Source organism: Macaca thibetana, chromosome 9, assembly GCF_024542745.1.
Source record: "Macaca thibetana thibetana isolate TM-01 chromosome 9, ASM2454274v1, whole genome shotgun sequence".
NCBI classification, from domain to species: Eukaryota; Metazoa; Chordata; class Mammalia; order Primates; family Cercopithecidae; genus Macaca; species Macaca thibetana.
The window spans coordinates 43606535-43631401 of record NC_065586.1 but is presented as its reverse complement, the minus strand read 5'-3'; the positions used below and the strand labels follow the sequence as shown (position 1 = coordinate 43631401).

General features: G+C 40.8%; 2 protein-coding genes across 8 annotated transcripts in view; one reads left to right on the top strand and one right to left on the bottom strand.

Moving 5' to 3' along the window:
- The window catches only part of LOC126963224 (mitochondrial import inner membrane translocase subunit Tim23), a 901060-nt gene that overhangs the window by 132741 nt on the left and 743452 nt on the right, over positions 1–24867 (top strand). The window lies entirely within an intron of this gene.
- LOC126963198 (DNA excision repair protein ERCC-6) overlaps positions 1–24867 on the bottom strand; it is an 84823-nt gene that overhangs the window by 54425 nt on the left and 5531 nt on the right. For 2 of the 7 annotated variants that reach the window (XM_050805285.1, XM_050805288.1), the window contains exons 2-5: positions 23966–24401; positions 22271–22391; positions 19928–20036; positions 15615–16365 (exon numbers count right to left, since the gene is read on the bottom strand). In XM_050805285.1, coding sequence (XP_050661242.1) covers positions 15615–16365; positions 19928–20036; positions 22271–22391; positions 23966–24387 — 1403 coding nt within the window. In that variant the 5' untranslated portion in view covers positions 24388–24401. The other 5 variants (XM_050805286.1, XM_050805287.1, XM_050805291.1 and 2 more) reach the window with 4 other exon arrangements.

Below are 24867 nucleotides of genomic sequence, written 5' to 3'. Positions count from 1 at the left end.
TCAGCACCTAGGAAACCACATAAGCCACTACAGAAATGATTGTATTCTAGTGCCTTCCGCTTCATAAAGAAAGATGAAAAGGGCCAAACATTTATTCAGTTTGGCTAAAGGATGACTAAAAGTGGTGGGGAAAATCATTATTGCCTACAAGTATTTGTATCATTGTGAAGACAAATCGCCCCAGTAGAATTATACACATATTAAAGACAGAAAATACCACGGTTATAAAACCACACGTATACAGAGAGGCGAAGAGATTCTTCTGTTACATAAGCAATACTTCCTCATGTGACTTATCGCCAAAATAGACCTGACCATCTGATAAGGGTCCACTGAAGCAGCACAGCTGAAGGTGGGGCCGACAAGTACACCACAGCACACTAGGGAAAGGGGGAGAACCAAGTTCATCCACACATACACAGAAACATGTCTTCCCCATCCCAGATGCTGCCAAGAGACTTTAAGGTGCTCTCTTTAACATGTCTAACCAGCCTGTCCTGTAGTCTGGCAGGCTGAGCAGTCTGTCTGGCCAGCAGATGTAAAGGATTCTGTATACGAACACACTGGGTTTGACATACGCAGAAGCGCAGGCACAGGCACAAAAGTCTGAGCTCATACTGGCTGTAGTCAAATCCTGGTGCCATTTACTAGCTCATGAACCCTCAGCAAGTAACTTAACTTCCTCCGCATCTAACTTTCCTCCACTGTGAGATGGGGAGAACAGCAGCACCTACTTCACTGGGTTCTGGGAAGGATTAAATAAGGTGTCACATACAAAGCACCTTAGCACAGAACCTAGATTAGGAAGTGCTTAATAAACTGATATAGTATTATATATAACCACATACATTTTCTGAAATCCTCACAACAACCCTGCAGCAGATACTATTATTATGTTCACTGAAAGAAGAAACAGGTTACATATGTGGCCCAATACAATGTGCATATTGCAATGTACCCTGTTTAACAGAACTATCTGAACATGTATACCTGAACAGAAACTGTGATAGCTCATCAAATGGATGCTCAGTAAATTATTACGAATAATGTGTTCACCATAGGAGTAAAGACACCTAGTCTTCAGATGGTACCTGTTGGAATATCTCAATTTAAAAATTCTGTCACAAATTTGTAAATAGTAAACCGCCATTAGGTATGGCAGTCTTTTACGTGATAGTAACAAAAATAGATACAGATTGACTTAAAATTGGTAGGGAGTGGGTAAGAATTAAGATCTGGGCCAAGTAAGCTGAAATCTTAAAAATTAGAAATGACCTCAAAATGTCTAAATTGTTATTTCAATAAGTAGACCAGTTAACTGAGAAAAAGCACAAGGGAGCAGTAAATAGTCCAATATTTACCCTTTTAGAAAACAAGTAACTTTTTCATGTTCTCTATTCTCTCATTTTAAAAAATCCACACACGTAATAGTCACAGCTGCAGCCACATAAAACGAAGTGGTGGGCATGGTGTTCACTGGCTGTGTTTCTAGCTCCTCACAGAACTGCCAGATTCAGCCTGCTGTCAACTCCACTGGCAGCCAATTACAAGAGAAGCTGGGAACAAACATAAACCTAAAATTCCAGTCAGATGCAGACAGAGAAAACACTCCCTGGTTTCCCTACATTCATGCAGGAATGAGAATCTGGCCCAGGCTGTGGGGCCTGGGGCTGAGACTGCAATAATCATCTGTCAGAAGCAACTCAGACCCAGCACAACCAGTTGAACGACACTAGGAACAATGCTTCCTCCAGTTGTAACCTATTAGGGTGCCTTGTCAATGGAACCCTAAAAGCTAGTTGCTGTCATTTAATATATTTTAGAAGAATTTTCAGCATTCCGAGGATGTTCAAAATAAGTAAGTGGAAAGACACAGCTAGCTACCACTGTGCCATACCATGTATGCAGCCTCATCTCTGTGCACCTGCATTCCTGTACTGTCCCCAAATCCTTCCCCTAACACACATATCCACACATTCAGCAGACCTTTCACACCCTCACTCATGCAGCACCTCCACTCACAGAAACCTCCCATGACCAGCCAGATTTAGGCGTCCTGTCTTCTAAGGGCCCTCCCAATCCCGTGACATCTTGGACACACCTGGGAGCTCTACTACAGTGCCCATCAAGTATAGCATACTGTGAAATCCATACCAGTGTCCTCCACTGGACTTGAAGCCACCTGGGGACAGACACTGTCCTAGCCATTTTTATAGCACTAGAGACTGGTATAATGCCTCCTCGTGGCAGACAGTAAGTGCTGAATGAATGAATAAAGTTCATAATTGGGTTAGGGAAAAGGAAGATACAGACAGAGAAGCATGGCTTGAAAATGGTCAAAAGGGGTCATCCAGAAATAGGTTCTGGAAACTTTCTGTTCTATCTCATTTAGAGCCTACCTCTTGCTGCATTTCCTACTCCTTCTACCCGTATGACTTTAAAGCACTGCTCCTAGCTCTGTCCACTGGATAAAAATGGTTAAGGTTCGCTACAAAAAAATGACCCATAATGAGGGTGGCTGTAACATCAGATAAGTTCTTAATTTAGAATCTTATAACAAAAAAAAGATGAGAAGGAAAGCTCATTATTTTGAACAATAAAAAGGTAAATAAATAAAATAAAAATTGTGTGATTTAAGTCGGAGCTCCATTTTTTGGGTTCATCACCAGCAGGTGACGGTAAGGAGCCTGGTTTCTGCACGCCAGCTGATGGGAAGAACCAGGAGCCCTGAGTTTGGTCCCAAGCTTCCCCAGGACCAGGTGGGAAAGGCTGGGCAAAAGAAGTACCTTCTTATGAAAGAATTCTTATGACGGGAAAAAAGTCTAGCCTTAAACTGTCTTTACATTACTAGGAAGGAAATAGTGTTTTTGATGTTCCTACTTTCATTTGTTTCTTTAATATATACATGTAAAAGTCACAGCTGCACCCAAATAAAACTAAGTGTGTTGTTCATCTTATTTTTTTCTTTTTCTTTTTTTTTTGAGACAAAGTCTCACTCTGTCACCTCAGCCAGAGGGCACTGGCGTGATCTCAGCTCACTGCAACTCCCACTTTCCAGATTCAAGCAATCCTTGTGCCTCAGCCTCCAGACTAGCTAGGACTACAGGCGTGCACCACCATGTCCGGCTGATTTTTGTATTTTTTGGTGTAGATGGGGTTTTGCCATGTCGGCCAAGCTGGTCTCAAACTGACCTCAATTGATCTGCCTGCCTTGCCTTCCAAAGTGCTAGGATTACAGGTGTTAGCCAACATTCCCGACCCATCAAGGCATTTTCTAACTCCTAAAGCCCCTGTCAGGCTCCAGTGGTGGCCACTAGAGGAGAACCCAGCAACAGACACAGATTTAAGATAACCACAGATAAGTGAAAACTAAATGTAGGCAAAAGAGGTGCATTACAGGCCTTTAACTAGTAAGGGGAGGCCTGAACTTTAGAAAATATAATGTAACATTATTGAATCTGCCTCCTCCACCACAAAATGAGCCAAATAATGACTTTTTATGAGGACTAAATGAAATAATGTATGTACATTATACTTTTGAAACTACATAAATTTCAGATGCTATAACAGTTGGCAGATTACACAAAAAGATTGAGAAATTTTAATTAATTGCAGGTTAAATGGGAATAAAAAATAGCAAATGTCAAAACACCTATTGCAATCTTAGGCCAGCAGGAGCTCAGTTCAACCCCCAAGCATAGAAGACTGTCATGCCAGTTCACTCCATACTGGTCAGTCAAGATCGGCAGGACATTCCAGTCAGGACATCCTATCATCCAGGACAGCAAGGAGGCTGGAAATCAAGCCAAAAGAGAAGACACAGAAGAGGTACAAGAGAAGGATCTGGTACATCTACCTCAGAATACAACTGTGAGAAACCACACCGCAATCTTGACCTACCTACACTTAGAACCAAGGGGCATGTTGCATGGTTTGTCCCCTAGACAGATGTCTGGTGCCCCCTAGTGTGTTCAAAGGAGAAATAATTATATTTCTTCCCAATATTGATACCGTACTTATATTTTTATAGACATTTTATCATTAAGTGGGCCTTAAGCTTATTTTTAAAAATGTATAAAAGGTACCAAAAGCATAACATCAATAAAACAAAATTTGTAACAGCTAACGATTTTGCTATGCTTATGACAGGTTGAACAGTCCTTATCCAAAATGCTTGGGACAAGAAGTATTTTGGATTTTGGAATATTTGTGTGTATACACAATGAGATATGTTGGGATGGGACCCAAGACTAAACGTGAATTCATTTATGTTTCATATTCATTCATTATGTTTCATAACTTATACACACAGACTGAAGGTAATGTTATACAATATTTTCTGCATGAAACAAAGTTTTGACTGTGTTTTGACTGAGACCCAACATATGAGGTCAAATATGGAATTTTCCACTTGTGGCATCAGGTTGCTAAAACATTTTCAGATTTTGGATTTTCAGACCAGGGATGTCAACCTGTGGTATCAATTGTTAAACTGCCTTTACTTGTGAAAGATCACATTTTCATATCAATATTTATACACCCTCCTTCATGGTTCTCACAGACCCTCATTTCAAGCATCTTACTGCCTTGGTGGAATCTCTGTCATAACTTTTAGCTAGTGGGCGTGTAACAAGAATAGCTAATATCTACTGAGTGCCTGATGTATGCCAAATATCTTACACATATCATCACCCATGAAGAAGGTACTGCTGTGATCCCCAACTTACCCCATCTTGTGAGTGGACACACAAGACCTCAGAGCTACTCGGCAAGGCTCTGGCACTCACTCCACGGCCCGTGGTGTCTAACCCGTATGCTATTTACTGCCTCCTTAAGGAAAGTCAGCTAGCTCTGGACAAGTTTTGTTTTGAGATTACATATATACCCATACATACATATTTTTTAATTGGGTCAGAAAACAAATAGTAATTATGACTGACAGTGATACTGGGCACTGGGCACTATTTTAAGTATTTCACATTTATTAATTCATTTAATCTTTACAACTTAATAAGGAAGATACTGTATGTATGAGTCCATTTTCACACTGCTATAAAGAAATACCCGAGACTGGGTAATTTATAAGGGAAAGAGGTTTAATTGACTCACAGTTCGGCATGGCTAGGGAGGCCTCAGGAAATGTACAATCATGGTGGAAGGTGAAGGGCACCTTCTTCACAAGGTGGCAGGAGGAAGTGAGTGCAAGCACAGGAAAAACTTCCACTTTTAAAACCATAAACTCTCGTGAAAACTAACTGTCATGAGAACAGCATGGAGGAAACTGCCCCCAGTATCCAGTCACTTCCCATCAGGTTCCTCCCTTGACACATGGATTACAATTCAAGATGAGATTTGGGTGGGGACAGAAAGCCAAACCATATCAATACTATTGTTATTGTTATTCTCTCTTTTTTCTTTTTTTTTTTTAACAGTCAAAGCAGACAGAGAGAAAGAAAGGAAGCTGTCCAAGATTACCAATGAGTTAAGGAAAAGATTCAAACCCAGATAATCAGGTTCTAGAGTCTATATTTCTATCTGTTACATAATACTGTCTTCAAAAAGTATTTTCCAAACTCCCTAGTACCACTGCTTTTCTCACAGTGCCAGCAGAAGGGTCCTCTTTAACTGCCACAGAACAAAAGCAATTGCACAAGAACAAACCAAATTCTAAAACTTCAAACCATATGTTGTCTTAAAAAAACATCAGGACTAAGGTTTAAAGAAGGGAAAGATTGCCTTCATTTTTGTACAATAACAAGATTCCTTCTCCACCTTAATACTGTGCAAGGTAAGTCAAAACTCACTTTTCACTACACCCCTGCAAACTTTTCCAAGTAACAGTAAAATCAGTGTAGCAGTTCTTCGAACTATACATAATCTAGGCTTAACAATCATGTAATATACATTTTATACTAAACAAATCAATGTACACAACTGCCCATACCAACACACAAAAAGGACAGAATACACATTAATGGGAATTGTCAAATATTAGTAGCCCAAGATCATATTAATAAAACAAACATGCCGTCTCCAAAACTTCAAGGAAGTCACCTACCGTGGTGCTCAAATTTCAAAACAGACCTTATTGCTCTACTGTAATATTTTTATGTTGCAAGGGTCACTGTACACAGAGCAGTTTAAATCTGCACTGTCTGTAAGGAAAAAGCTGTGTATCACACAGTTAAATCATTCTTAATAGAGTGACATTTCAACCTCAGGATCATTCTCTACCTATTGCAATATCCATTTAAGAAATTCAACAACAGAGGCACAATGAGTACAATTTGATTTTTAAAAATATATTCAGGCACCAAGCTGGGTATTTAATATAGTTTGCATTCTGTAGTATGATAGGCTTTCTATTTCAGACAGCTAAGAATCCCTTACAGATTAGTCTAATTTGCTAAATTGAGATACTTGGTGTTTTACTTTTCTTATCTGCCTTTTTATGGTCTATCTGGGTAAACTTAATTGGCACATCTGAGCAGATGAAATACCCTCAGTTAGGAGTGCAGATCTCATGGAGTAAATTAAGACTGATGCAGACAATTATGCCCAGAGCCAAAAATGAAAGGTGTGTAGAGCAGGAAGCAAAATTAGTCTTCATTTGTGTCTCAGCTTTGTTATTTAAAAGAAGCCAATGTGCTCTCTAAGAAAACATCTTTAACCCATTTATGTCTAAGGTTACAATTTTTTGAATTTTTGCATTAAATTCATATATGTTACCTAGAAAAATTCAAGGAACAAAAATCTGAAGATAAAAAAAATTTATTATGTTCCATTGTTATGTGACGTTCCAAAATTGGAACACTAGGCAAAACCACTGTACATAATGTATAAAATTATGTTTCTTGTCTCAGGAGGTGGTGACACCTGCTATTCAGTGTGATATTCAACGGAACACTTCACATGTAAGGCAACATCACATTTTTCACATCGAAAAGTGGTGTTCTTATGACATTCAGCGCACCGCGTTTGCTTTCCCTGTTTGACTATCACATGATTTATGCCATCATAACGGGAGTCAATGTTACGCTTCTGAGGTCTTCCTTTTTGGCCAGGTTCTGGAGGATGACCATGGGTCTCCAGATAATGGCATACCACACGTCGACGAAACTCCAGAAAATCCACTGGTTTCTCATCATATGTTTTATGCAATTGCCAAGCATTTTGTAAGACCAATTCGAAACAGAACAAAAGAGGGCTTGAATACCATTTCTTTCCACGGATTGAGGCCCGATACTTATCAATGTTTTCATCAGCTCTGTCTACGCCTCCCATGAATTGGTTATACACTTTGATCATGTTTGGCTGCTGAACTTGGATCTTCTTTTTCAATTTCTGGGAATAACGACTGACAAGACACAGGGGATGGATACCAGCACCAGATGAGGCAACAGTGACAACACTGTTATCATTCCATCTGCAGACAATATTGCCTTTGCCATCAATTCGATAATCAAATGTGCCTCTTTCTTTTTTCTTTAAAGCTACATCTGATTCCAATGGAACTTTGTCAATGTGATCCTTTCTCACTGTACCTGTTGCCTGATGTCCCATTGAACTGAGCTTATCAAGAAGTGCAATACTGGTGAAAAAGTTATTGAATACAAAATGGTATCGTCCAGGGTGTGCCTCTGTAAGTGCCTCACTAAACTGAAGGACAAGTGACGCACCGACACCATATTCCTCATGTTTAGTATTTGGGTTTTTACCCTGATACGGCTGAAACCAGCAAATGTAGCCCAGACAGGTGGCACCACACCAAAACTTATAGCCAAACCGAATGGGCTTTCCCCGAATAAACTGTTTGCACCCATGACGACCAAAATAAGGAACCATGAATTCATCAAAGCTGAAATATGTTTCATTTGGAACAAATTTCATGCATCTCTCATTGAGTTTGCTTATGAGAGGTCGCAATTTGGAAAATTTGTCCACTGGATCCAAATCTGCATTGTCAGCAACATGCAAATTAGAAAATATAGTTTCAAATCGGTCACGTCTCATGGCAGCACTAACCAGTACATTATGCACATCCGTTCTTTGTTCCCAAAACATACGCCTTCTAGGAACTGAAACATAACCACTCAGAAAAATAATTCCCAGAAAACATTTGAATTCAGAGCTAGTCAAGCCAAGATGTACACCTTTACTGTCAGCATATAAGTTGGAGTACTTGACAATGAGTTCAATGACCTCGTCATCAAGAAAAAGTTCAAGAATTTCTGTGGGAGTTCTCATTTCGGTGAAGAAATCGTTTGGTGGTGCTGTAACTCTACCTGCTACGGGTTGTACAGTTAGGTCGGCTTTTTTCCATTTGCAAACAATTTTTGTCATTTTCCTCCTCCTTGATGGTGGAGGTTGCTGCACAGAAGACGTAGATGGAACTTCATCAGGAGAGTCATCTTTAGGTGCATATGAGGGATCATCTGAGTCAGACTCAGCATCAGAGCCATCTTGAATAAGATATGCAGCTGTGTGCAACAAAGAACCTGGCAGATTATTTATTGTTCCACCTTCTTCATCTCCTGATTCCTCATCAGAAACAGGTGCTGTAGCATTTTCAGGTGGTTGTATCACTATAGCACTTGCTTCTATGCTGTCATCTGTCTCTAAAAGGTCAGTTATTTCATGTAAACTTAGTGTTCGAGGCATCTTGGGACTAAAACGGAAAAAAGGTATTATTAGTCCTAGTGGTAGTGGTTTTGCCTAGTGTTCCAAAAATGGAACATGAAAAATGTCAAACCCATAACTAATGCAACAATAATACTTTCTGTATTTTCTTTTTACTGCACAATAGCATAACTAATAGAGAAGTTATTCTTTTAAAATTACTAGTAGAGAATGTAGTGCAATAAAGTTATATGTACCTGTCTTTGGATCCTTCCTCAAAAATGTTTCCGAAAACTCACATCACTTTTGACAAGCTCCCAGCATGCCAGTATCTGTAGCAGTAACTAACTCTGTGCACCACGTGATAACATGCACCCTCAGGAGGCAGACGTGTGAAAAATCAGACCTTGGCAATGACATTGAGCAGCAGGGTATAAATAACTCCCACATGCTTAGCGTTCCAATAATGGAACACTAGGCATAAATAGGTGTTAAGAGTGTAACTTTTTCTTTCAACTTATAGATTCCTAAGAAAAAAAAGAACAAGGGCATCGTTCGTTCTTTTTTTTTTTTCTCCCAGGCTCAAGTGATCCACCCGCCTCAGTCTCACGGGTAGCTGGGACTACAGGCGCACACCACCACACCCAGGTAACTTTTTCTACTTTTTGTAGAGGTGGGGTTTCACCATGTTGCCCAGGCTGGTCTCGAACTCTTGAGCTCAAGCAATCCTCCTGCCTTGGCCTCCAAAAGTCATGGGTTTACTGGTATGAGCCATTGTGCCCGGCCAGGCTTATTTCTTGAGAAAACTGAACTCTCAGAGAAGTTAAGAACATTCTTAAAATCATTATATTTAGGTTTCTGGGTAAAATCTCAAACTTTTACTAAATTCAGATTTTGGGAGAGTTTTGTTTTTTCTCTTTAATTTGGGCTTTAAAAAAAAAAGGCACGATCAAATCAACCTCCATATTGTCAGCTGGCCTTTGCTGAAGCACAGCCTAAAATTGCTAAATCCTCATCGGGTACAAACCAGGATCCAAATTAAGGACAGACAGGACAATCCCAGTGCAAACAGGTGCTAGACAGAAGGAAGAGGTTCCCGGAAGACAATAAAATGGAAACAAGCTGGGAGGGTAGTGGTTCTCAGGGCACTGCCTTTAGAAGCATTTCAAGATAGGAATGGGACAATGGGGTGGAGTTGGCCCCCATCAAGTGGAGGGAGAAACCAGGCACTGAAGCAATGCTTGTCCGAGTCTGCTGCAGCAAAGCAAGCTGTGAGATCACTCTCATGTGTCCCAAACCACCTTCAGACCCCTTCTACTTCTCCAAGCCCTTCCACTGACTGCTACCTTGAGCAAATGACTTCATCTCTCTGGGCTCAAAGTCCTATCTCCTGGGTAGCTGTAAGGATTAAACAAATTAACCTATATAACAAGAAGAACCACAGGAACCACTAAGAGGTATGCATTCAAACATGTCAGCCATCATTGTTCTTGTGTACCACCCCTACCCCCGCCCCCACCCCCACTTAATGCCACCCGTGCTCAGGCCCTCAAGGCCTCAACGTTCCAAATCCACAAGACTCTCTTCATAACAGTCATCCTATTTGGCTTGACCCCTCAGCATCTGAAATGCTGAGAGCTCCCTCCTCAGAACAGTGGATGTGCACAACCCAACCCTCCCAAGCCAGGATCCAATGGGGCCCTGGCCACAGAGGCCCAGTGCTCAGGGGAAGGACAATGAAGAGTACTATCTTCACAGGAGATTACGTCTCACAGACTATTAGAAGACATGCTGTAAGACTTACACAATGAATAGAATCTTTATCAGCCCTTTACATCTCAAAGTTACTCATATAAAAAAGGTAAAAAATAGGGCACAAGAAAAACCTTTAGGATCAAAAATGTATTAAAAACCAATTATACCAACAGACATCAAGACTACAGATTCAGGTTACACCAGATCATGAAGTAAATTCGATCCCCATCCACACCATACTGGCCAGGTCTTCCATACTCCTGAGCCATCTCCCTATATCCTCATCCAATTCCCAGACCACGGGCTTAGGTTTTTGGTTTGGTTTCCAGTCCAACCGAGGTGGGGCAGCTATGTGTTGATTCTTGGCACCACCCTGTGGTCATACCTAAATATTGCACCTTCTACTCAATCCCCCAAAGGGAAGGAAACACAAGTATGTAGAGGGCCCAGCCAACTTAAAATCTCAGTTCTACTTCACAGTAAGACTGTGGGCAAGCCAATTAACTGGAGGGACCATGATTATAACCATGTAAAGATGTGTATTCACAGAACCAAAGACTGGAATGACATGTAGAAAATAAAAACATAAAAAATAGAGGTCATTTTTTCATCTTAATATTATCATACTTTTACAATAAAAAACAGGGACTCATCAGAAGTGCTGAAAGGTGGCGAGGGAGCCTTCAAACCATTCAGAAGAACCAACTCAAATCCACTTCAGGCTGTGTGTTTAGCAGCTTAGCCCAATGCACCAGGTCACCTGAGGAGACTCAGGCACCACCTACTGAAGAGTTCATTTCTGAACTCCCCACTGTGTTTCCCTGATCGGGGTGGGCACAGGTTAGGGATTTATCCCAGAGACAATTATTTGCTGGGTGTGGCCCAAAGTAGAGAAAAAAGCATTACATTCTCAAGCCTCAACATCCTTACCAACAATGCTTTCCAACTGCCTCAAAGCTCTCCTAAATGAGAATACAGTTATTTCTCAACAAGGGCCTGTGGACCATGAAGAATGTCACCAAGCTCCCCCCAGAGTCAGCAGGAGCTCAGCCAAAGCACAAGTGCAATGCCCAGCTCCTCCTGCCCCGCACCTGCCGCCTCGGACTCCCCAGGTTGAGCTTAGGCCCCTACCCACTGAAAGTGTTCCCCATGTGATTCTGACACACACACCCCACAAGAACTAGATGATCTATGACATACAGCATTTAGCTAAGGCTCCCTGCCAGGCCCTCCCCTGTGTACATACAACTGTGCAGGGCACATAAAAGAAGATTTTTGAGAAACTGATATACAAACTGCATTAGCCAAAAGCTGCAGCCCCAAAAAGAAGAAATATGTAAGATTGACTTATTTCCATCCCTAGCTCCCAAACCTGATAGTGATCAGAGCCACCTGGGAACATATTTTAAACGTCCTGCCCGGTGACCCCATGCTAGACTTCCTGAGTCAGCATCTCCAGTGTTGGGGGCTCCCAGTGACACTGCATATTCAGTCTGTGGGTGGGGAAGCTTTACTGTTGTCTGTGCTTGTTGCCAAGGAAGTAGTCTGTGAGGGCAACAACTTAAATAATAACCGCTGGCAGATGAAAACAGAGTAAGAGCTTGGGGGAATGAGTTTAAGTCAAATGATAAATGCTAACCCTAGTCCTGGCAGCAAGAAGAGACAAAAACATATCTGGAAGTGCATCTTCTCACTCAGGATGCAACCCATCTATGCCCACAGCCTGACCAAGCAGCGCTGACCACTGCTGGACAAAGAGGCAGGAGTCAGTGACATTTGTTTCCTATGGCAAGGTTGGCAACTACCTAGCATGAATGTTGCTAGTTCCCCACTGTGCGTATGATAGACATCACTAAGGAAATGCAGACTCTTTCCCAGCCCACCCAAAAAGGGCCTCGGAGCCCCCTGAATAGACTACCACTCCCCAGAAATCAGAGCTGGCTGGAGAGTGAAGCCCACCTGCCCTCCCTGTCCTCAGCCTCTCTGCATATTGTGGCATCACACCAACCTCCAAGGCAATCCAAATGAGAACCCTGAGGAAATAATGTGCCTCCAAAGCAAAGCAAATTCCTTCCCTTCTCAATGATGTACCTGGAGCTTAGGGGCAAATGTGTAACGTTGTTAATTGGGATAAGGGCCATATTAATATATCTGAGCTACCCAAAAAGACGAGGCCCTACACTGGATGAACTTCCTCCACAGTCTCTCCCAAATATCTCAATCTGAATTCATTATTCCCTTCACACTTGGTTAGGTCCTATTTGTGCCCAAGTCCATCAACAGACTGCAAATTTTTTGCCAGAAACCCTTGAAGCCAGTCCAAGGATGCAGACATGCATTCCTGACATGAAAGCAAAGATAAAGCTATGTGGGCTGACCTCGAATATGTCAACTGGGAAGTGAATCAACAACATGGAGGTAACAAGGACTGGGGACAAGCGCCCTGATCTTTATCACCCTGAAGGGGAAAGGTTCATAGGAAATGTTTGGTCTTCTGGGCCACCCAGGGCTGTCTTGGCTGCACAGCCTGGACTAGGTAAGTAGCATGTAGATGCTCACCAGGAACCCACATCACTCAAACACTGAAGGTGTGTTAGTCCTATTAAATCTTTATTTGGCACCTGGAGCTCCCAGGCCCACAATGTGCAAAGCAGTAGTATATTTTAAGAAAGCAGTAGACCTGACAACCAACAGCCAATAGCAAATGGAAACTGTGGTAGCACAAAATTAAAATGAAAAAATAATGTATGTTTTATAAGACCTGTATATCATTGACCATAGAACCGACAGAACATTTACTTCTAAGCAATGGCTCATCCATCCTGTATGATATGAAATGGTATGAAAACCAGGGAACCCACTGAGGAGCTGGCCTCGAGATACAGTTCAGTGCAGAGGAGGAGGCAGGAGAAATACGTGGGAAGGGGGAATACACGGTTTGAAAAATGGTTAAAACTTCGAAGACTGAGCTGAGGGTCTGAGCCGAGGGTCTGAGCCAAATGAAGGAAAGCAGGATCCAAGGTGCGACTGCCCAGTTCCATAAAGAAGCTATGGAAAGGGCTTGACGGGAAATTCCTAGTACCAGCTAAAACAAAGGTACCTAGTTGGGGTGAACCTAGTGCCAGTGAAAGGCCGATGGCTCTCACGCTGAGAGAATAAAGAGGATGAGATATCCAGAAGTCACCCACTCTCACTTCCTAGAGTTGAAAAGAGCATTATAATTAACAGGCTATACCCTCAGTAAAAGGTGTTAAGTTCAGCTAAGGGTGCCTACCCTGAGAACTATTTCTAAATTCTAACCCCCCCAAAAAAACTAATTTTCTATGTTGTAAACTATATGACTTATTGTAATCATCCATCGTCAAACCATTGCTAAGACAAGCAACCCTAAAAGTCTTTTTGTTTCTCAAGGGAATAGCATTACCATTTCAATCAGTCTACGAAGATCAGCAATGAGTAACAAAATATAGAGAGACTGGCAGTTCTAATACGCTTCTCAATCCTGAGCATTTGATTTTCCTTTAACATCCCCCAATCCAGATAGCACCAAAGGAGACATAATACAAATATTTCAATGTGGATATCTGCAGTTTAACAGCCTTAATAACTGTAGCTATAAAATGTTAAGAGCTATCGTATTTTGGTGGCAATTAAGAGTTATTGATATTTCTGAAATTCATTTGAGATTTTACTGTAGCTTTAGCAAAATATTGGCTCTGGAAATAATAAATTGTTTTACAATCTTAACATTATTAAGAAAAACTTACTGCCATAAAATTAAACTAAACCCACATTTAAAATTCAGTCAAAATAAATTGCTCTTGATTAAAATACTGATATATTTTAAACATATTTAATATTGACCCAATTTAATTGGAAAAATATATATTGCTCCATTTATAATCAATATGTTGAGATTAACACTTTTATTAATTCCTTGCAGTAGTTAAGAAAAAGCCTGACACTGCTCACTGTTCAAGAGTACTGGTCAACATTCCTCAAACAACTTTACAGGTAATAAACATGCACAGAAACGAAAGCTGCACTGAGGGATGACGAATATATGCCAGCCCTCATCTGTGCATTATTACAGAAGGTGCTACTAGAATGTGAGTGCCACAACTCTAAAGAACAGGATTTAAGTCACAGGTCCTCAAATTACTGTTTAAAAGAATTCTGATGCATCTATTTTGGAAAGGTTATGGTGTCTGTAGTGTCTGGACAGGGGTTAATGAGCAGTTCTAAGTAACAAGAAAAAACACCAGGTCAACCTTCACTCACAAAGGCCAATAAATATAACAAACTAGGTCTCTTCACCTTGAGAAATAAGAAAAAACTGTTGAGGATTGGGAAAAAGCCATCCCACTATCAAGTATTTTAAAAGTAATAAAGTTCCTTGTTCCCTTTGAATTCCTTAGAGCTAAGTGAGCTCTAAATCAAGGAGACTTGAAATGTGCAGCAGTAGCACAGTGCTCAGTGGGCCACCGTGGGGAGACCTGCAATGCCGATTATTTTTCCTGGCTCACAGAAAACGCGTGGCAATATGCAATTCAGACTTCGTGTTTCACATGTTCACCTTCCCTTTTATGGTGCTTGCTTTATACAGAGACAATGTCATGGAGCTAAAAGCCAAAGTCAGTCTCTAACATAAAAAACAACAGTGAAAAGAAAGGTATGCTGTGCACACAAAGTATACTTTTTGCACGATGGTAGTTTATAATTATGCAGATGACTATCTTCTCAAGACAAATGAAGGATTTACAAAAACAAGCTTATTCTTTCTATGCCAAAGCTTGTTTCAGCTTGTTTTTGAAGAAAAGTTCTCTAAAATTACTTTCCTGCTTCAAAAGGGAAAACAGAAACCTCTATCCAGTATGCATGACATAATTCACCCTTTTCTTTTTCCTGATACTTATTCTAGGATGACTGTAGATATCAAGGCGACACAGCTCACACTCAGCCCTCTGTATGCCTCTTGCCCCAGGCTTCCCTTAAGTTTTTCATCTTCGACTTGCCTCCAAATCCAAATAAAGACCTAGAAGTACATGCATTTGGGGCCAGCACCATTAAGGACTCAGGGGCCCCACTGCTTCCAGCAGGTTAAGGCTGCAGAAATCCAACCTCTGCATAATCGGGGGTCTAATATATTAAGCTGGATCTAGAATGTTTACATATTAATAAACCTGTCACCTAAGATAAAGCAAACAGTACAATATTATTTATAATCCCCACAGACCAACCTTAACCGCTGCTTATAATAATCTTCATCTCCATCATCTCGGTATCTTCCTACTTTCCGACCTCCTCCTCCTCCTTCTCCTATAGGAGAAGCTTCAGCTTCTTCCCCAGAACTTGGGAAAAAGTCGTCGTCAATCTCCTGCACTGGGACTTTCTTCTGCCGTTTCCGGCCCTTGGGCAGAGGCTTCAGCTCATAGTCAGTACCGTCTCCAGACAGGTCTGCCTCCACCCCCTCCACCTCGTCATCTTCCTCCTCCTCCTCCTCCTCCTCTGTGGGGAAATACTCAGACTCTTCACCCTCAGAGTCTCCCTCTGCCTCTGGCCTCATGTCTGACTCCCAGGGTCTCCTTGCCTTTGGCAATCCCACTTTCCCCTGGAACTGCAAAGCCCTCTTCTGGAGTTTCTTGATGTGCTTTTTCAAACGCTCCTCTTTTTTGGACAGAACTTTGGCTTTCTTGTTTGGTTTGTTTTTACTTTGTGTTGGGGCCGGAGGTGTGACTGAGGCTGGAGCTTTTCTAGCTGGTCTTTTATTACAAGTAGCTTGCTTCTTCCTTTCAAAAGACAGTTTTGCTTGATCTGCCAAATACTTTTCGAAGCCTGATGCTTCATTGAGCATGATTTTTCTGGGCTTTTTCTCCTGTTTCTGAGGGATCTGGGTACCAAAAGGTGTCATCTGGCCAGTGCGAATGAGCTCTTCCCAGGCAGTCTCCTGGACAGGCATGAGCATGCTGCCAAGACTGGACGGCCCAGGCTCTGAAAGAACAATGGCAACGCGTTTTGCACTAGCATGAAACTTTTCAAGGGTACAAAAGAAATGCTCACTCTTTCAAGAAATATTAGGCAGCTACAAGTAACTCATATAAAAAAAAAGAATCATCCATGTACTAAAGCATGTTACATACGAAGGACAGAATAAAATTTATTATAGCATCACACTATATTTAATATATTCCTGTTCAAAAAGATGACTTCTCAGTAACTTTTCTCCACAATATTTCACTATAAATATACTCTCTGCCATCCAAAAATAGGCTGATTACTCTATAAATACAGTTATAAATAGTCATATTTAGCTGTGTTTCCTTATCAGCCAAGGAATAGTCCATGAGGAAGCAAGCTCTGAAGTTCTCACATCATTGCTAAAACCAGCATTCAGATGGACTTAAATTCAAGAGACAGTAAAACCAAAAACAGGCATCTCAGGGATCACCACATATCTAAATAGGAAAAACATAAATGTCAGCTCTACGCTGCCCAGCATGGCAGTTACCAGTCACCTGTAGCTATTTAAATTTAAATTACATTAAGTTAAAAACTCAGTTCCACAGCTGCACTTGCCCTTTTTCAAGTGCTCAAGAGCTACACATGACTAATGGCTACTATAATGGGCAACACAGAGAACATTTTCATCACTGCAAAAAGGTCTATTGGAGAGCAGCACTGTGTTAGATATGTGAAGTTAACTGACTTGAAGACATGAACTAAAATTGGAAGTTACACCATAAGCGTAAAGTCACCCAGAAAGTATCCCTCTTTCATTAGTTGAAATTCATTTCTGGCAAAATTACCACATAATCAAAACACCAAAAGACCTAAGGCTTAATAGGAAGGAATCCATATTCTAAAATCTATGACTCTTGCAGGCCAATGATACCCAGTTTTTCATTAAACTTGCACTGAAACAAAACACACATCTGAAAGTGCACAAATCATTAAGTGTAGAACTCAGTGAATATTCAGAAAATACGTACTCATAAACTAGCACCCATATCATATAACAGAAATTACTAGCACCACCAGATGAGCCCTTCAGGCTACCTCCCAGCCTCTATACCCCTCAAGATAATGATGGACCTGGACTCCTAATGTACAGACAAGTTGTGCCTGTCTCTGAATGCTACATAAGTAGAAATGTTTGTCCTGTGTCCACCTTCTTTCGCGCAACATTTTGAGCTGCATCCTTACTGTTGAATGAAGCTGTAGTTTGTTAACTGTCACTGTTGATGCACATTTGAGTGGCTTCCAGGTTTTGGCTACTAGAAATAATGTTATGAATATTCTGATGTACATCTTTCAGTAACATATATACACACACACACGTGTATATACACACACGTGTATATACGTATGTACGTATATATATAAGTATATATGTATATACGTGTGTATATATACATATATACATATATACACACATGTACATGTGTGTGTGTATATAATTATCTGGGTATGCTAAGCTTTAGTAGACACTGTCAGTTTTCCAAAGAATTACCTTCCAAAGTCCCATCAACTGCGTCAGAAAGTTCCAGCTGGTGCATATTCTTGCCATTCCATGTTAGCTATTTTGGTAGATGTGTAGTGGTACCACATTATGGCTATAATTTACATTTCCCTGATGACTAACAAAATAGATGCCTTTCATGAATTTATCTTTTGGACAGCCTTTTTTGTATAGAAAGTGTTCCAGTCTTTTTCCCATTTTTCTTTGTCTATTTTTTTTAAACGACTGCTAGTTCTTTATACATCCTAGATTTGAGTCCTTTGATTCACACATGTATTGCAAATTATCTTCTCCAGCTCAGTATCTTGCCTTTACACTCTCTTAATGTTATCTTCTGATGAACAGAAGTTCTTGGTTTTATATACAGTTCATTTAACAAATCTTTTCCTTTACACTATTTTGCCTCAAGTCTCAAGTGTTGGCTGGTGTCCAGACGGAGAGATGGAACCAGGAGCTCAAAAAAAGAGCAAAGCCAGATGTCTACAGATCTGTATAAGGTACTAGTAGAACCTAGGTGGCTGCAAAAGCCATGGGGAATAGATGACCAGGGAGAGGCAGTAGAACAAGAAGAGGGCTCAGAGAAATCCTGAGAAACATCAACATTTAAGATAATGCCAGAAATAACTATGCAGAAGTAGTCAGAGGGCCAAAAAGAAAACCAGTAGAGAAGTAGGGATCCCAGAAGGAATAGAAGTGTCAGCTGCTGTAGACAGGTAAAGTGGAACAAGGATAAAAAGGGGCTCTTGGATTTGAGGAGGTAGCTAATAACTCTAGACAATGTAGCTATTAACCCTACTACCAAAGTAGTAGCTGTTAACCCTGAGAGGTAGCTATTAACCCTACTACCAAAGTCACAGTAGGAGGTGAAAGACAACAGCAGATCTGAGACAGCCAGACAGGTACAAACATCTGTTACCAATGAGAAACACAGTACCAAGCAGTTAAAAGCACTGGTCATAGGCCTAATGAATTCCGAGAGACTGAACTTTAAAACCACGTATTTTTGGGCTGGGTGCAGTGGCTCACACCTGTAATCCCAGCACTTTGGGAGGCCAAGGTGGGCAGATCACCTGACGTCAGGAGTTCGAGACCAGCCTGGTTAACGTGGTGAAACCCTGTTTCTACTAAAAATACAAAAAATTAGCCGGGCGTGGTGGTGCGCACCTGAAATCCCAGCTACTTGGGAGGCTGAGGCAGGAGAATCACTTGAACCCAGGAGGGAGAGGTTGCAGTGAGCTGAGATGGTGCCACTGCACTCCAACTTGGGCAACCAGAGCGAAACTCTGTCTCAAAAATATATATATGTATTTACATTTTTCTATTGTCTCAATTAATTCTTCATAACAATTCTCATCTTACTGAATAAACTTCTAAAGCTAGTAGAAAATAGTTGCTTAGAGAATTTAATGTTAAGCAGCTTTAATCTGTATTTCAAATAGTCAATGCCTAAGCAGCCACCAACAATTTGTACACACACGCACACACACAATGACTGCAAAGATAATTTAGTTCCAGAGCTTATGAATTTTCCCAAAAGGTTTTCCAAAAGACAACTATCCAAGACAGTAATGTAAATGAAATACTGGCCACAGTATAACCTGAATGAAGATGTCTTTTCTTAAACTGATGCTTGGAAAGCCTGCCAAATACGCTCCTTAAAGACATGTGAGAACCATTCTACAAATGGGGATTGATGATGTTGGGCTTCCAACATGTAATTTAATCACGATGCTAGTTGTCTTTATCAAATTAACAATATAAGAATGTTTAAGATTTTCAATGTATTAAATGTAATAATAAATGTGTATCAGCAGCCTCCAATGAACTGAGTAAAAAGTTTACTTTAATTCTCTTTGAGAGGGATTTGGTTCTGCAAGTGTAAAGAATAAAATTTTCCTAAATCTGTTCTGACACTAAAGCAAAGAAATGGATTTTTCTCAAAACCCAGGCAAAGACTAAAGAGACACCCTCCACTGACTACAGGCATCAGGCATCAATTCAAGAACACAGAGAAACTGCTCCCAGCATTCTCACCTGCATCTTCCTCTAGACTGGCATGATCTAGTTCAATTTTCACCTCTGCTCCTCCAAGGATGGCCTGGAGATGCTTTTGTTTTGCAGTGATCTTTTTTAGCTGTTGTTCCTTGAATGGTAAATATCGAAGACAGAAAATAGCAATGAAGTGATTTATTGTTAAATACAAAAGACAGCATTATGAAATTTTAAACTTTAATCCAAAGTAAAATAAAAATAAAATATACATTACATTATATAAAAATTCCATACATTACTATTACTAGAGAGCCCCATGTGAGCAACTACCACTTTTCTAGGAGTAAAGGGGCCATGAATATTCCCAGCAGACAGGCATGCCTGCACCACCATGCTCTCCTAAGGGCGGCAGACAGCCTTCTATGTGCCCGAGCCCTTAAATACATGGACACTGACCTGAAAGGTGGACTTGTTCTACTTGGTTTCCCCCTTACACACTGGGCAAAACCCTAAACTACTCTGTGTTTCTGATCTCCGGAGCCAATGGGCTATGGAAGTCAATAGGCCATAAGATAAGAAATAAAAACGCAAATGTTCAGTTGAAAAAGTTAGTCCCCTTTGATAACCTACCATATTTATGACTGTCCTTTTAGTATTCTATCTAATCAAAAAGCCTTAAGAAAAAAATATATTTTGCCATGCCTCTTCACCCTGGCCACTCCAGACTCCTCTGTCTTGTTTCCTTCCACATCACTAGAACTCAGATATGTGCCCTTGGGCTTCATTGGGAAGGCCCAATGAACTGGGCCTGTGGTACCTGGTTCATCTTCCCAAAGTCAAGAAGTTTCAACTTCAAATATGAGTATGGGACTAGGGGAAATCCTGAACATAAATGCCACATTGCAATGACTTGCAATTTGTTTTTTCTCAGTCTTTCTCTCAGCAACATCCTGTTTAAAGCACTTTCCCTCTGAATAGTCTACCTAACCATCAAAGAGCTGTTAAAGACAAGAATGCATAATTAAGTTAGACTATGACCTGAAGTGGTCTCAAGTTTGATGCTCTACACCCTTGAAATCCCAGCCCACCAGAAGCCCAAGAAGATATCTGTGCACATCAATTTCACATGCTCCCACGAGAGACCAGATATCCCCTCTCTGATTTGGGAGGAGCCACCTGCCTTGGGCAACTGCTAGCTTTGACCTTTGGGCTTGTGTTTTGGAAGCAAGTGAGAGAAGATGGGGTGGTGCAGATAACAGACTGGTGAGTGGAAAGTATAATAAAAGGAGGGCCACGTGAACTGAGTCTATGCACAGCCCTGCCCCTGAAGAGTTTAAAGAAAAGATGCAAGGACTCTACTCACTGCAGCGAATCAACTGTAAGCACAAGGACATCTGTTAGTCATTTGGGATGGCAGAACTGAAAAGGTTACAACTAGTCATTCCCATCTATTGCAATATATTTTCACAAAGGGGTACATAAATCCTAAAAAATGTTTCAAATCTCACAAAGCTGTACATAAATCCTTAAAAAAATTTTCAAACTTCATAAAAATAATATCCGAAGTAACAAATATTCCCTACCCTTAAGTTTTCCAAAGCTAAGTACAGCTCCAGTGTGGCTGGGTGCTGACTGTACCACCCAAGGTGGGAAGAAGGGCCAGGCTCTCGCAACAGTGAGCAAAGGTGTGTGAGGGTCAACGGCTGCACTGCCAGGAAACAGAGTGGAGACAATCAGAGGAAGCAAGGTTGAAGTAGAAAAGAATTCACACAAGACCAGGAGACTGAGGTCAGTGTGACCCTAAGCCGGGCCAAAGAAATGGTGATGCAGGAAGACTAGGGAAGTGCACCCAAGTGAGGCAAGCAACACCAAAAAGGAACTTTTCTCAAATACACAGATGGTCTCCAACTTACGAAGTTCTGACTTGCAATTTTTCAACTTTGTGATGGGTTTATCAGGGCATAACCCCATTATAAACTGAGGAGGCTCTGGACTTAACTACGGTTTGACTTACAATATTTTGACTTTAAGATAGGTTTTTCAGGGTATTAAATGCATTTTTGACTAACAATATTTTCAATTTACGATGAGTTTGTCGGGATGTAACCCTGCCGTAAATCAAGGAGCAACTGTGTATGTATGGATGTGTGTATGGATGGATGTGTGTGTATATGTATCTGTGTTTTTTTAAATGCAATAGAATGGGATGTCAAAGGGAAACAGCAGAAAGATTAAACATAAAAAAGAAACCCAAAATTTCTCTACTGTAATTATAAGTATTTGCTTCACATCTTATAAGTGCTTTATAAAATACTTCCTAAATTAAGTGTGCCTAAATGATGACTTTTTCAAAAATGCAATACTGAATATGTTATTCTGAATCACCTTATTATACTTCTGTCGTTTTACAGAATCTAGTTTCCTGTTGATGTCTCTGCTGGTGGCAGCTTGAGGGCTAAGCTGTTCAATAATTTTATTGATTTGCCTTAGTGATGTCGTACATGACCTGAAAAATAAGATAAATTGTCTATTTTCCACTCTGATAACATTTTTATAGCATAATATAAAGAGAAAAATGCTAAAAACACATCCCTTTTACTTCTTATTAACTAAAAGATAAAAGAAACTAAACCAGAATACATACCCTTATTTGCCACAAATAAAACTTGTAGGATCATTAGAGGTTTAAGATGACTGCTAGTGTTTTCTTTTATCTAGCGGATTTAGATCAGCTCATTCCCATTTGTAAGCTGCTTCATTCATTCTACAAGCATTATTTAAGTGCCTACTTTATTCAAGACACTATGCTAGAATAATGTGCAATAAGTTGTTCTTTTACATGAAAAAATGCATACATGGGCTTTTTAACCCTGCTGCAGAAGCCAAAGTTTGGAAGCATCCTAAAAATGCTTAAACATTTTCTTATATAAATCACATATCTGCGACAGTATTTTTCTTCTACATAAATGGAAGATTCACTTACTATAGCATTAAACTTTGTGGTGCAAAGAAAACAAATCAATTTAAAATAAATTACTCCTAAAATAGACACCATAGAATTGTAGCTTCCAATTTTCAAAACACAAATTCAATCTTCTTGATGCTTGTGTAATTTGCTGTTTGCATCCTCTGTGGATTACAGGATAAACAATGCATATTACTGGCTGAGATACCACATGCCACCAGCCAGCTAGCATCACTCTGCATGGAGACCCCACAACTTTCCTCTGTCACCTCTGTAGAAAGAGGACACATTTCCAAGATCAAATGTAAAAGTATTATTATAAAGAGGTGAGGTCCTCAACACTCAGACTATAACCATGAATGTGCACCTGCTCCTGAGGAGACTAAAAGAACACACCAGGGAATGGTTAGCAGAAAACATGTCTTTGCAGTACCAACAGCCACATTCATGACAGCTCCACACTCCACCCTCCCCAGCTATCCTCTGCGACACTGCTCCATCCTCCATCCAGTTCAGCCCTTGCCTTCTTTCTTGCTTACCTGACACTGCCCACAACACTGCCCAACAGGGGGCCAAGCAGCAACGATAAGTGAGCTCAACACCTCCCACTTCCCCTCTCCTGTCCTCACCTCCTACCCTGGCTCAGGTCTACAGTTTCCCCTATTTCTAGAATGCAAATCTGAAAAATTGCCCAAGGACTGAACACTAAGTTTGGGGACAGCAAGCTAGAAAGAAACTACTGCACAGAGAAAAATGTGAAGGTGGCGGAATGTATTCCTGGCATCTCGAATAGGAAACACCCGAATTTTAGGTGCACTTCTCCTGAGATCACTTTGTGTACATGATGGTGAACAGCCCGTCTCTTCTGGACATTATGCATGGGACTGGCTTTCATGAGCTGGATGGAGACTCTAACTACCATGTACAATGCCACTCCTGAGGGGAAGGGCTAGGGCTCAAAGATGAGGCTGAGGATTGCCCTTACTGACTCTGTCCTCCAAATAAAAGACTCTACACATCTCCTAAACTTCTGGAATACTAGAGCTCTCCATTACCTGAATATCCCCGTCATGTTTAACTACAACTTTTAAAGGAAGAAGATGGGCTGCACTCACGTGAGGTCATCCAGGACCGACCGATACTCCTTCTCTACGTCAGCGAGCTGGGAGGTACGGCTGGCCTCATGGATGGCATTGTCCACCTGCCGAAGCACACCCTGTTCCAGCACATCCTGGTCATAGACGTCCACACCCAAACCCTGCAGCTCAAGGGCCTGGGCGCTAGGCTCCACCGCCTGGATCTGATGTCGGTTGATATGCAGCAGGGCTGGCCCTCTCCTCGAAGCTGCTGATGCGCACCCCTCGGCAGAGGTGGACGGTCCGTCACCCACAGAACTAAAGGGCAGGTATTCTTCCACCTCCCAATCACCACCACTTTCTTGCTTGATTGCCATTTCTTCATTATTACTGACAGGTTGACTCTGTAAATAGTCTTGCTCCTGAGTTTGACTTGAGTGGGGGATTCCCTCATTTGGCATTCTCTACAGACTATCTAAAAGGAAAAAAAACTTATAAGCCTTTTCGTTATGTAGGATTCATTGTAGTTCTTAAATATTTTACAATTAAAGCAGACCAATTTCTAAAAAGATCAAGTAATAATCTTCCAACTATATAAATTCAAGTGTCCAAGTATTAATTCACTAAAAAGGGACAAACAATATATCTTCTTGAGTTCTGATAATAAATAAAAAAAATTAACCAGAAATAGAAAAGCAGTGTCATCAACAAAGAACATTTAGGCAGCCAGCTAAGAAAGCTAGCCACCAAAATCCTGGGGTGATGGCCATGGAACATTCTTCAAAACAGTTGAAATCATTTGGCTGCTGTTTTCCAAGTTAGCATCTTCATTTCATTATGACACAAATGATTTATATTATAGTGGCAAGATCAACTGTAATGCACAGGAAACAGTGATGTTAGGAAAGAGCTTCTGTGTGAATCTGAGACTAGAAACTCCT